This window comes from Protomyctophum bolini (genome assembly GCF_963924005.1).
Source record: "Protomyctophum bolini genome assembly, chromosome: 20".
In the NCBI taxonomy this organism is placed as follows: domain Eukaryota; kingdom Metazoa; phylum Chordata; class Actinopteri; order Myctophiformes; family Myctophidae; genus Protomyctophum; species Protomyctophum bolini.
In genome coordinates this window covers 3,008,299-3,023,020 of record NC_137881.1, presented here as the reverse complement: position 1 = coordinate 3,023,020, position 14,722 = coordinate 3,008,299, and the positions used below count along the sequence as shown (strand labels likewise).

At 45.2% G+C, this 14,722-nt stretch overlaps 1 protein-coding gene across 1 annotated transcript in view; it reads left to right on the top strand.

Annotated features, from left to right (window-relative positions):
• LOC308335900 (SLIT-ROBO Rho GTPase-activating protein 3-like) overlaps positions 1-14,722 on the top strand; it is a gene marked incomplete at its 3' end in the record, with an annotated part of 94,650 nt that overhangs the window by 62,772 nt on the left and 17,156 nt on the right. Inside the window, exons 9-14 of the mRNA XM_080793122.1 lie at positions 4,554-4,751; positions 4,901-4,985; positions 5,699-5,726; positions 7,942-8,041; positions 13,375-13,435; positions 14,043-14,120. Coding sequence (XP_080649248.1) covers positions 4,554-4,751; positions 4,901-4,985; positions 5,699-5,726; positions 7,942-8,041; positions 13,375-13,435; positions 14,043-14,120 — 550 coding nt within the window. The remainder of the gene's footprint in view (positions 1-4,553; positions 4,752-4,900; positions 4,986-5,698; positions 5,727-7,941; positions 8,042-13,374; positions 13,436-14,042; positions 14,121-14,722) is intronic.

Genomic DNA, 14,722 nt, shown 5'->3' with positions numbered 1-14,722 from the left:
GCACAGATTTGAGTTAAAAACATTCGCTTTTCACGATTTTTCAATAATAGCAGAGCTTGTAGATCTGCTGTTTTTCAATAGCTAAAGTGGAACATAATGCTATGAACACCGTTGTGAACGTGTTAACACTCCGACACCACACAACGATAAAAGGTGTTCCCGTTGTGAACGTGCTAACCCATTCTGAACGGGAACCCATTTTGGTGTTATAGCATTTGGTGCAAAAATAGCAGATCTACAAGCTCATAGCGCGCCACCGAGTGGCGCGCTACGAGCTTGTAGGTCTGCTATTTTTGAAAAATCGAAGAACGACTGTGACATTTTTTAGAATCTGATCTCAGGTCAGAATGGGTTAATCAGACCAGTGTGTGTCCCAGTGGAAACCTGGTATGAATCTGATCTCAGGTCAGAACGGGTTAACACTCCGACACCACACAACGACGCTTTGATCCTTCGCTCTGTCGACGGGCAGACCGTCTATTAGAATATGCTAATGTATGCTAATCAGGCACACAGCAATATGCTGCGGCTTTTATACTTGTGACCTGTCCGTGACCTTCCCCCGGATCACAGCTATGCAAATGAGATGAGGGGACACACACACACACACACACACACATACACACACATGCACACGTGTTCGCTCGCACGCGTCCACACACGGGGAGAAACCGACACGGAGAAAACTTAAACTATCTTGTACTGCATAATTGTATGATAATTTTAGGATGATGGTATAATGGGGCACAAATGTTCTCTGAGTTAAACAGGCTACTGTAGTTTACTGTACATAGCCCACAGGGTACAGTAAACGGGCTACTGTAGTTTACTGTACATAGCCCACAGGGTACAGTAAACGGGCTACTGTAGTTTACTGTACATAGCCCACAGGGTACAGTAAACAGGCTACTGTAGTTTACTGTACATAGCCCACAGGGTACAGTAAACGGGCTACTGTAGTTTACTGTACATAGCCCACAGGGTACAGTAAACAGGCTACTGTAGTTTACTTTACAGAGCCCACAGGGTACAGTAAACAGGCTACTGTAGTTTACTTTACAGAGCCCACAGGGTACAGTAAACAGGCTACTGTAGTTTACTGTACAGAGCCCACAGCGTACAGTAAACAGGCTACTTTAGTTTACTTTACAGAGCCCACAGGGTACAGTAAACAGGCTACTGTAGTTTACTTTACATAGCCTACTGTACAGAGCCCACAGCGTACAGTAAAAAAAAGAAAATGTTAGCGTAAGTTCACCAGACTGCAGTGATGAGTCATTCTGCTGCTCTCTCTCTCTGTGTGTGTGTGTGTCTCTCTCTCACACACACACGCACATGCACGAACACACAACGCACATGCACGAACACACACACACATGCACGAACACACACACACACATGCACGTGCATGCACGCACACCCTGTTGACCTTGGGACACACGCATGCACACGCACGCACTTATACACGCACACACGTATGCACGGGGACACACATACACACGCGCACGTGCGCACACATAGATTGTGCCGAAGGTCGCAGTTTACTATGACTATTACTGCATCTCCCATCAATTGGTCACGCCTCCATATATGGTCACGCCTCGTGACATCACACCTCCATATATGGTCACGCCTCGTGACACGTCACGCCACCATATATGGCCGTCTCCATATATGGAGATCACAACACTGACCTTACTGGTATATATAGTTTTAAGCCCCTCCTGTATACAGGTTTAATGTTTGTCTTTAGTTCAATGTTGGTTTTAAAAACGCCATTGACAATGAAGGGAAAATGTACGTCATATTGTCCCTCATTACGTCATATTGTATCTTTAATGTTAATGGTATTTAATGTTTGTGTTTGCACCGTTTGTTTTACATCACCATTACATCACCTAGAGTTACACTTTAATATATTAGCGCCCCTCACTTCACACTGGTGTGATTTATCTTTCCCAAAAGTGCCAATCAGATTGCGTGACATCATTAGCCATCCTACAATATGCACAATACAACATGACGCAATCATGCAATGACATCACAACGGTGTAATTGTTCTTTAAATATAATTGTCCGCTACACTAAACATCAGTTAGAGACTTTCATCCATATAACATCTGTAAACTATAGTTGGAGCTTCTGTGTGAAATGTTTCACTGGACGATACATCTGGAAGGAGAACGTAGGAAGGACCGGGTTGCTGCTGTGGTGGTCGGACACGAACGTAGGAAGGACCGGGTTGCTGCTGTGGTGGTCGGACACGAGATCTACAGCTTTGGAGGACACGGAAGAGATCACATGGAGGTGCACGTCTTCAACACAGTGTCTTTATGCTGGAGGAAGTTGACCCCAGAGACACCTGAAACAGGAGAACCTCACCCTGAGGTTCCCTCCAGGCGTGAGGACCACACCGCTGTGCTGATAGAATATACCGTCTACCTCTGGGGAGGTTATACAGAACACGGGTGCAACGACGGTCTTTATGCCTTTGATGTGGACGCCCACACATGGTTCAAACCACAGGTTTCTGGGACGGTTCCAGAGAGGAGGTACTACCACTCGGCCTGTGCCTTGGGGAAGGTCATGTATGTTCACGGAGGCCTCGCCAAGATGTCTCTGAGGACTAATGGTTTCTACAAGTTGGACACCAGCACGATGGTCTGGACTCTGATGAACACCAGAGGAACTCCACCACCCCTCTCCCGGTGTCACTCTGCTACCGTCATCGGGACAAAGATGTTTGTGTTCGGGGGCTGGGGTAGTTTTGGCCTTTACAACAACACCATCCGAGTGTTTGATACGGAGATCAACCTGTGGCTGAACACGCCTTCTGCTCAGATCATTACAGAAGAACGCTACAAACATTCAGCCTTTACGTACAACGGAGAGCTGTACATCACTGGTGGCGTCAGCTATCAGCATAACGACGTACTCAATGATCTGTGGAGGTTCACTCCAGAGACCTTCTCCTGGAAGAGGGTCGAGCCCAAGGGGAAAGGCCCGTCTCCGTCGTCCAGGATGTGCTGTTGCATGATGGGAGATCGCGTCGTCCTCTTCGGCGATGGCCTGTATGTCTTGGACTTCAGTCCTGGTCTGAAGACGTTGTGTAAGCTAGCCGCTATTCGGTACGGTCTGGAGCAGTCTGGACTCCCTCACGACATCAGGTGGGAACTGGCAGCCATGACTACCAACAGCAGCTGAAATAATAACATAGTCCTTTAAACAAACAAACAGAGTGTTGCTGATTACGGTTAAAAATAAAATAAATGTTTTGGTTTAATAAAAAATAAAAAAGCTTGCTCTCTCTCTCTCTCCCTCGCTCTCTCTCGGCCTACAAATATCAACTTTGGTCAGTGCAATCAATGCATAGGATTCACTCTGATTTAACCTAAAAACGAGTAAAAACTACTACTAAACCCCTCAAAAATACAATGATATGCTATCCAAACATGGACTCTCATGTAAACAAGGTGAAATAATAAAGACAGCACACACATAAATATGAACGCTGTGAAAAACACACCACATCACGTCGACCATAACAAACCTAGCCTTTTTGACCCTTTGAACCATCCGTACTAGGTCAAAGGTCAAAGCTCCACATAGCTTCCTGATCTGAACCAATAAGGACGCCACACACGATGCCCCAACCTTTTATTTACCTGCCATACCGTGTCTGTCAACCCCTTCCTTGTCGGATCGCTGGTTAGACTGGCATATTATTCGCCGACACCGATATGATCCGATATGACCAAAAAAGGCAGATAAAGGATACTTTTCAGTATCTGGACATCTCTAACCGTCACATGCTTCCCTCTCTCTGTGTCCTATAGGTCAGGAGGACATCTCTTCCTCTCTCTGTGTCCTATAGGTCAGGAGGACATCTCTAATCGTCACATGCTTCCCTCTCTCTGTGTCCTATAGCTCAGGAGGACATCTCTAATCGTCACATAAATAATGTTCCAAGATTTCTAGTAGCCACATTCGCCAGTTTGACACAGGTTTGAGATGACACGTAATGCACAGGTGGGGCACACTGTATTTGTATATCCACGGGCAGAAACTGGACCACAGTACTCACAGACACAGACTCCACGAGGCAGCGAAGATGTTGCCAATGGAGTTTAGTGAAAGAAATTGCAGTACAGGAAATGCACACAAAAACGAAATAAAATAAAGTCCTTTGCTTGCACAAACACAGAATTGTCTTTTGTTATGTTGTCTGATGATACAGGTTCCAAGTAACAACAGATAAACACCCGAGAATCACGGTCAAAACTGTCGAGTTCCACGAGTCAAACTAGCGTCTCAAATCCCTCTTTTCCTCATGTTGCGTAACCAAACTAATTCCCCTCCTCAGCTGCGCATCATAAAGCATTAAATCAAACTTTAGGGGGCGCTCTTTACCAACTGCAAAAGGCTATGTGTTATGTCATGGAAAGCTGAAACACCAACATTAAAAATAAATGCAATAAGGCATTAATGAAAAACAAGAAAAATATGAATTACACATTATAACAACTTTGGCTCTTACACTCTGTGTCCTGCAGGTCAGGAAGACGCTGGACGCCACCATGCAGACCCTCCAGGACATGCTGACCGTGGAGGACTTCGACGTCTCCGAGGCGTTCAGCCACAGCCAGTCCACCGAGTCGGTGAAGTCGGCCTCGTCCGACTCCTACATGAGCAAGGCCAGCGTGGCCAAGAGGCGCGCCAACCAGCACGAGACCGAGGGCTTCTACTTCACCGTGAGTCTCTCGTGGCTTTCACTGTGGTTGGGTCGGTCGGGCTGGGTGGGTTCAGTACAGTGCTGTTTCACTGTGGCTGTGGAATCATCTGGGGCCGTTAATGAACCAACGGTGTGTTCTTCTCTGCTCTTGTGTCGACGTGTCTACAGAAATACAAAGAGTACCTGAACGGCAGTAACCTCATCGTGAAACTACAGGCCAAACACGACCTCCTGAAACAGACGCTGGGAGAAGGTGAGCTAATCCGGTGACCCCCAGTGGACCATAACGGACCCTCCATCGCCCTAGTGTGTGTGTGTGTGTGTGTGTGTGCATGTGTGTGCGTGCGTGCATGCCTGTCCTCCTCTGGGCCTGTCGTGCGGTATCCATGGTGACCGGTGAATGCTCCGCTGCCTGGCAGTGAGTCTGAGGGGTCCTTGGCACTCTGCACCATTCAGGGCCGTCTGAATAGAATGCCCGCTTCTTCTTACAAACAACGCCCCTTTCAGCTCCCCCATCTGCCAGCCGGGCACGCCCAGCCCTGTGCCCGCACTGCTGCTCAGAGTGTGTGTGTGTGTGTGTGTGTGTGTGTGTGTGTGTGTGTGTGTGTGTGTGTGTGTGTGTGTGTGTGTGTGTGTGTGTGTGTGTGTGTGTGTGTGTGTGTGTGTGTGTGTGTGTGTGTGTGTGTGTGTGTGTGCGTGTGCGTGTGCGTGTGCGTGCGCGCACACTGTCGAGGCTTTTCAAAACATTTCAAAAGCAGCAGATGTACAAGCGAGCTGGATCTTGATCTGCTTGTATAGGGTTCCTATTTCAATGCAAAAGTTGTAGCATAAATGAATGAATAACACACAGTCACGCACGCACACACACACACACACACACACGCGTGTACTTGGTTAAGTACCCTCTCTGCCTGGTGGGCCCAGTGTTCTAATTCCTTGTCTTTTCTCCTGTGTTTGTTCTCCTAGGAGAAAGAGCTGACTATGGAACCACCAGGTAAGATGTTCAGTGTGACCATCGTTACGGCCCCTTGGACCTGTAGAACAGACAGACCATCGTTACGGCCCCGTGGACCTGTAGAACAGACAGACCATCGTTACGGCCCCTTGGACCTGTAGAACAGACAGACCATCGTTACGGCCCCTTGGACCTGTAGAACAGACAGACCATCGTTACGGCCCCTTGGACCTGTAGAACAGACAGACCATCGTTACGGCCCCTTGGACCTGTAGAACAGACAGACCATCGTTACGGCCCCTTGGACCTGTAGAACAGACAGACCATCGTTACGGCCCCTTGGACCTGTAGAACAGACAGACCATCGTTACGGCCCCTTGGACCTGTAGAACAGACAGACCATCGTTACGGCCCCTTGGACCTGTAGAACAGACAGACCATCGTTACGGCCCCTTGGACCTGTAGAACAGACAGACCATCGTTACGGCCCCTTGGACCTGTAGAACAGACAGACCATCGTTACGGCCCCTTGGACCTGTAGAACAGACAGACCATCGTTACGGCCCCTTGGACCTGTAGAACAGACAGACCAGGGCACAGGACTTGGTTCCAGACATTATAGAACTCACTTGGATGATGATAAAGCATAAATAATGTAATTTATGCTTCATCATCGAACGCTTCTATGACCAACAACCTCGTTGCAACCACGAAGCATCAATTAGCCCTTTTAGTGCGTGGTAGTAATTGTCTTTCTGACAAACAGCCGTGCCTTTATTAACATTAATATCCTTGCAGATCTACAGCGCAATCCATCACGCTCTCCGCTGCTGTAATTAGGTTTTTATTAACTGATTTTTTTGTTTTATATTAGAGTCCCCAAAGAGAGAGAGAGGGAGAGAGAGAGAGAGCAGAGCGCTGCAGACTGGGGCCTTTTGGTGTTACCATTATGCTATGCTTTAGCTATTGAAAAATAGCAGATCTACAAGCTCGTAGCGCGCCACTCGGTGGCGCGCTACGAGCTTGTAGATCTGCTATTTTTTATCTCAGGTTCAGCCACATGGCTGCATTGCTCAAAGTGTGGTCTTCGGACTGCGGACCCCCCCCCCCGCAACTAGCACTATCCCCCTTCAACGGCGGCTGCAATTCGGAAATGACATGTCATGTGGCAGCCAAGTCTATGGACTCTTAACACTAAACACTTAGGCCTGAAAAATCTGAAACCGTTGACAAAATCGTAAATTACCATCCTGATGACTACAAACCAGTGACTACAAACATGGCGTAAATTACCATCCTGATGACTACAAACCAGTGAATACAAACATGGCGTAAATTACCATCCTGATGACTACAAACCAGTGACTACAAACATGGCGTAAATTACCATCCTGATGACTACAAACCAGTGACTACAAACAGGCTTTCCTCCGAGTTGGAAAGCCTGGTGACGCGAGGTTACAAAAAAACCACACCCTTGTGAAGTGAGGGGCGCTCTTAGCATCTTACAACATGGAGGAGTGAATTCGGTTTAGCTTGGAGCAGCCATAATTAAATGTTACTTTATTCAATGATGTAACGATGATCTAAATTAAATTCTCTTTATTGTTAATGGTATTTAATGTTTGTGTTATATAGGGACAAGATGTCAATGGCGTTTTTAAAACAAACATTGAACTAAAAACAAACATTAAACCTGTATATAGGAGGCGCTATAGCGCCCCTCAAAAATGTGAATAGAGGTTATGCGTGTTGACATCGTTATCATACCCGGAACTTATGCAGGAACGCCTACCGAGTGGAGAAACGCTACTTTATGGCCTTGACAGCGTTGACAGCCTTGATCAGTCATATTGGATTGCATTAAAACAACGTTAAAGGTAGAGTAAGTGATTTCACTTAATTCAAATATCACTTATTTTTTATAATCCTCTCTACTATAGAGTGTGCTGACCATATAAGGAGTTCCTCCCTGTCCCCAGTTAACCCCTGGGGGGGTCAAAAAACCTTAGGTTTCGTTTTTGACTCTCTATCCTGATTGGACGAAGGCTTAGGTCCCACAGCCAAAAACGAAACCTAAGGTTTTTTGAGTGAAATCACTTATTCTACCTTTAAATTCACTTCGTCACTCACGTCACTCGATCTGTGTCACTTTATGCTTGCGCATACATACCCTCTATAGATTTGGGCCAGTCATTCATTCCCTTGTGATGACCACTGTGTGCCCCCCCCCCCCCCCCCCCCCCCCCCTCAGGCCCCCCTCCCTGCCCCCCAAACCCCAGAGAATGAGGAAGGCCCGACCGTGCATGTTTCACCGTCAGCTGTTTAACGGAAACATGGAGAACTACATCGAGGTATCACTGATCCATCTGAGTGCAGTGGTGGAAAAAAGACTATCTCAAGTACTACTCCATGGTTTTACTTAAGTAAAAGTATCAATACTTGTACTTTGCAATGTACAACGTATACTAGTACTCCATTACAAGTAAATGTTTCGGAATTCAAAATGTACCTTTTGTACTACAAAGGTATATTGGTGTTAAAATGTACTTTAAGTACTACGAGTATAACAAAGTATACTCACAATGCAGAATGTCCAGAATGTCGAGGTTTCAAATGTATGAACATCTACAAGCTCACAATGCGTCGCGATGCGTCGCATTGTGAGCTTGCAGATCGGCTATTTTCAAATATCCAGAATGTATATATGGGCAGAAGTCTGTTTTTGTAATTACAATCATCTACAAAGTAACTCAAGTTTTCAAATAATTGTAGTAGAGTAAAAAAAAGTACAAAATTTGTCTCTTGAGACGTAGTGGAGTAGAAGTAAAAGTATTCTGACAAGTTGACATAATACTAAAGTAAAGTACAAATGACCTCAAAACGGAACTCCTCAAGTATACAGTGCTTAAGTAGAAGTACTTAGTTACTTTCCACCACTGCCTGTCACTGCGTACATGTGTCTCTACGCTGTGTCTTGCTCGCTAGCGCTACCTGGTGGAGGAGGGTGGTGGTTCTCTGGCTTTGACCTCTCTCTCTCTCTCTCTCTCTCTATATATATATATATAGATATAGTCTCTCTATCGCTCTTACCCCCCAAATGTTGACTCACTCACTGACTTGACGTTCTCCTTCCTTTTATTGCCTTGTTTGAGCAGTCGGTCACCGTGACACTTTTAGGGGTCTTTGGGGTTTTTTAACCCATTCTGAACGGGAACCCATTTTGGGTGTTAGCATCATGTTATGCTTTAGCTTTTGAAAAATAGCAGATCTACAAGCTCATAGCGCGCCACCGAGTGGCGCGCTACGAGCTTGTAGGTCTGCTATTTTTTGAAGAATCGAAGTGCGACTGACATTTTTAGAATCTGATCTCAGGTCAGAATGGGTTCATCAGACCAGTGTGTGTCCAGTGGAAACCTCGTATAGAATCTGATCTCAGGTCAGAATGGGTTAAGGTTCCACCCACAGCCAGCCAGGCAGGCAGACATGCAGCACCCTGGGGGGGTTTATAAAATTAAACGGAAGCAACTTCACCCATTTTCAACCATTATTGTTTGATTGTTTGAATCTTTATTTCGGTCATTTCGGTCAGGTTTAAGGAATTTACATTGCTTAGTATACATTACCTAGTCAACGCAGTGACCAGTTCTAACCGAAAAGGTATGGGCTGAAGCATAAAACTTATTTTGCCCATATCATTATAGGATGACACCTATATTTGTGGCCAAATTTGACTGAGGGACGGCCATTGGATTTTCTTTTTTATTACATTTTCGTTTTATTTTTCATGTCATATGAAAGCAGGGAATCATACGTATACAGTTTGACAGTTTTGTAGCTGTAGCTTCATGAGGTTCACTTCTGTGGACTCTAAAGGCCTATTCATAGTCTGGATTTTCGGTGGTGAGGTGACCACCGCTCCGGTGGTGAGGTGACCACCGCTCCGTGGTGACTGAGGTGACCACCGCTCCGGTGGTGACTGAGGTGACCACCGCTCCGGTGGTGAGGTGACCACCGCTCTGGTGGTGAGGTGAACATAGCAGATCTACAAGCTCATAAGCTTGTAGGTCTGCTATTTTTGAAAAATTGAAGAACGACTGACATAGAAACACAGCTTTTTCAGAAAACTCTCAGGATGTATAGAATACATTTTTAGAATCTGATCTCAGGTCAGAATGGGTTAAACTCATTTTGTCCCCCCGTCCCTCCAATCACGTCTGGTTATGGATAATAAACACACCCACGTCTCGATACAGAAGAATGTGCAAAAGTACTCTGTTAAAGTACTCTGTTCCCCAGATGAATATCGCAGCTGTTTCTCCTTCAGGTCAAACGATAACAAACAATATCTGTGAAAACAATCTGGATCATTTTGAGGTCCCCCTCCCAATCTCTCTCCCCCTTTTCTGTCGTAATACTGTAAAAATACAGCATATCAATAAGGGCAAAAACACCAACATGTATATGAAGGAACCTGTTGCAGCGTTCACCAGCTTCCAGAGGTTTATTAAACTCCTTCAGCGCCACCTGGTGGTCACCAGTTTAGGCTCTGAGTGCCAATTCAGCCATTATAAAGAAAGAAAGAATTTGTAATTCTATTATGCATGTAATGTGCATGATGTCATCACCTGTACACCAGATTAGAGGAATTTTCAAAATATGGTTGGAAAAAAAATTCCCAAGGGAGGACGTCTTGACGTCCGTGGCACCCATTGCAAAGACGGCAATAAGACGTCTTGTCGTCCCTGGCACTTAAACAGTTTTTAAGGGCCAGGAGGCCCCTGGCCTACAGTATATACTATTTGGTTTTCTGGGGGAATTATTTTTGGGAGCACATGCTCTATATCTGTGTCCCGCTGGCTCTCACTATAGACCGGATCTGACGGCTTCAAGAGGGACTTGATGGCAGTCCGGTCCAGGGCCAGGGCAAGTCCGGTTCAGTCCGGTCCCGTCCAGGCCAGCCCTGTCATTAATCTCACATCTCAACAGCAGTGTTGCCGGGCTCTGCTGCTCCCAAGGCAGGCGTCCCACTTTCTTCTCTCCCCTCAAAGGTCTGTCTCTGTCTCTGTCTCTGTCTCTGTCACTAACCTGTTCTGGTTCTTCTCTGTCCTCTCCTCTCCTCTCCTGTCCTGTGTTCCTACGCTGCTCTCTGCGACCAGGGGAAGACGGAATATCCGTGCCAGAAGTCAGGTACTCAGCCATGTGGAGAGGGAGAGGGTGGGTGGTTGGGGTCATTCATGACAAATGCATTGTATCACACACTAACCCAACGTTTCACCAAAACCACCGCCTCTGTTTATCACACACTAACCCAACGTCCCATTTGATTAAAATACATTTGCATGAAAATACTTTTAAAACAACATTAAATTCATGTAATTAATGTGTAGATTACAGAAAACTCCCGTCAAACTTTTCCAACAAACTCCGGTAAACCCCCGAATTGTATACCATCATCACACCTCCTGTATATTACCGTATATTAACTGTATGTGCTGCTAAACGTGAGGTTTACGGGTTCACGGTGCCGTGTCATTAGTCAGAAGGTTCATTGTTCCGAAATTACTATCCCTATCTCTAACCCTAACCTAAACCTAACCGCAAGCACGGGAGCAGTGCATGTTCGGACTAACGGGACTTCGGATCCATGGGCAGTTCCCGTTTTCACGCAGTGATTTGCCACTCGATCTGCCATTCACTTCATGCATGCTGTGCTAGCCTCTATCGCTGCTCAAACATCCCTCCATTGGAACACATCTCTGACCCTCTATCTCTGCTCAAACATCCCTCCATTGGAACACATCTCTAACCTCTATCTCTGCTCAAACATCCCTCCATTGGAACACATCTCTAACCTCTATCTCTGCTCAAACATCCCTCCATTGGAACACAGTCATCTCTACCCTCTATCTCTGCTCAAACATCCCTCCGTTGGAACACATCTCTACCCTCTATATCTCTGCTCAAACATCCCTCCGTTGGAACACATCTCTACCCTCTATATCTCTGCTCAAACATCCCTCCATTAGAACACATCTTTACCCTCTATCTCTGCTCAAACATCCCTCCATTGGAACACATCTCTACCCTCTATCGCTGCTCAAACATCCCTCCGTTGGAACACATCTTTACCCTCTATCTCTGCTCAAACATCCCTCCATTGGAACACAGTCATCTCTACCCTCTATCTCTGCTCAAACATCCCTCCGTTGGAACACATCTCTACCCTCTATATCTCTGCTCAAACATCCCTCCGTTGGAACACATCTCTACCCTCTATATCTCTGCTCAAACATCCCTCCATTAGAACACATCTTTACCCTCTATCTCTGCTCAAACATCCCTCCATTGGAACACATCTCTACCCTCTATCGCTGCTCAAACATCCCTCCGTTGGAACACATCTTTACCCTCTATCTCTGCTCAAACATCCCTCCATTGGAACACATCTCTAACCCTCTATCTCTGCTCAAACATCCCTCCATTAGAACACATCTCTAACCCTCTATCTCTGCTCAAACATCCCTCCATTGGAACACATCTCTACCCTCTATCTCTGCTCAAACATCCCTCCATTAGAACACATCTCTAACCCTCTATCTCTGCTCAAACATCCCTCCGTTGGAACACATCTTTACCCTCTATCTCTGCTCAAACATCCCTCCATTAGAACACATCTCTAACCCTCTATCGCTGCTCAAACATCCCTCCATTAGAACACATCTCTAACCCTCTATCTCTGCTCAAACATCCCTCCATTAGAACACATCTCTAACCCTCTATCGCTGCTCAAACATCCCTCCATTAGAACACATCTCTAACCCTCTATCTCTGCTCAAACATCCCTCCATTAGAACACATCTCTAACCCTCTATCTCTGCTCAAACATCCCTCCATTGGAACACATCTTTACCCTCTATCTCTGCTCAAACATCCCTCCATTAGAACACATCTTTACCCTCTATCGCTGCTCAAACATCCCTCCGTTGGAACACATCTTTACCCTCTATCTCTGCTCAAACATCCCTCCATTGGAACACATCTCTAACCCTCTATCTCTGCTCAAACATCCCTCCATTAGAACACATCTCTAACCCTCTATCTCTGCTCAAACATCCCTCCATTGGAACACATCTCTAACCTCTATCTCTGCTCAAACATCCCTCCATTGGAACACATCTTTACCCTCTATCTCTGCTCAAACATCCCTCCATTGGAACACATCTCTAACCTCCTCGCCGTCCATGTGTATCAACGTCGCTAAAGTCCTCCGTTCTGTCTTTGCTAGCATGGCTGTTTGTGTGTTATTGAGTGTATTATGAGTTATTGTGTCATTGTGGATCCATTTGTAAAAAGGATATTTTCTTAACTATACTTAAAGCCTTGTAATGTATACTTCTTAGTATGCAGTAGGCCTATACATAGTATAGGAATTGTAGAGTGGCCATGTAGGCCTATTTCCATTTTTGAAAGTTTAACCTCTTCCTCTTATCCCTCAAAATTGGGACGAAGTATTATAGATCTGTGTCATGACAGGGATTCAAATAGAACCCTGAGGATAGCCGTGAGGATATCGCAAGTTGGGCCCACAAGCTGACACTCATCGTGGTGTATCTGTTTGACCATGAGTGATCTCACTTGACTCTTTGTGTGTGTGTGTGTGTGTGTGTGTGTGTGTGTGTCACAGGACTCGGGACAGGCCATACCGGTGGTGGTCGAGAGTTGCATTCGATACATCAATCTCTACGGTAGGGTCCTGATTGATTGATTGATTTAGTAAATGTTTGTTTAGACATACTGATATGTTTCAAGCTCGTACAAGAGTGAATTCAGCTATTTTAAATGTTTTTTTACAGACAGCGGCGATACAATATGATATTACTCATATATATGTTACATACTGTATGGTCCGTGTTATGATATGAATCATATATGACAGATATATGTGGTCTATGTTATGATGTTAACCCATTCAGGCCTGACGTCGAAATAAATAAAAATATATCTAAATCATGACAATTTTCAGAAAGATTTGAGGCACATTTTAACGATTTCATAGCGCGCCACTCGCGCTATGAACTTGTAGATCTGCTATTTTTCAATAGCTAAATTATAACATAACATAATATCCATGCATAATGTGCATGTTCCATGCATTATGCTATGCTTTAGCTATAGCAGATCTACAAGCTGACATAGAAACATAGCTTTTTTCAGAAAACTGTCGGGATGTAGACGACATTATTTTTTAGAATCTGATCTCAGGTCAGAATGGGTTAATCATAATATGACAGATATACTGTGTGTGTGGTCCGTGTTATGCTAATGGTCATGTTCTCTCTGATCTGATCCCAGGTCTGCAGCAGGAGGGCATCTTCAGAGTTCCGGGCTCCCAGCTGGAAGTCAACGACATTAAAAATTCATTCGAGAGAGGTTGGTCTCGGACGGGGGCGGGCACACACACACACACACACACACACACACACACTATATATTATATATGTTAATGACGTTTAGAAGACACTTTCCTGGGGGTCTTTATGTGTGTAATAATTATGTGGGATCTACCATGCAGAAAACATTTTGACGACGCATGCACGCTGGCGCACCGGTTGTGTGCCCCCCTGTATATATGTGTGACAAAAGTTTTTTCATGTCATATGAAAGCAGGGAATCATAGCTTGACATATTGGTTGTTCAGTTTGACCCACCGGTTTTTGGAGATATGGCTTATAGAGTATAATGTCTTGCAGAGAAAACAGCGAGTTGAGAAAACATGCTTGAAAATGTTCACTTCTGTGGTCTCTAACATTACACCTAGCTACATGTTTAAGCATTTATTTCATATTTACATGTCGATTTCAGCTCTGACACTTATTTCAGACATGCTCTAGTATGTGAAGAGTCTGCCTGTGCTATTAACTCATTTTGGGAAAAAGATAAATAAATAAATTCTCCTCTAAAGCTGGAATTTGCCCGATGGCAGTCTCTCAGTCAAATCTGGTCACATATGTGTGTGTGAACGGGTGAATGTA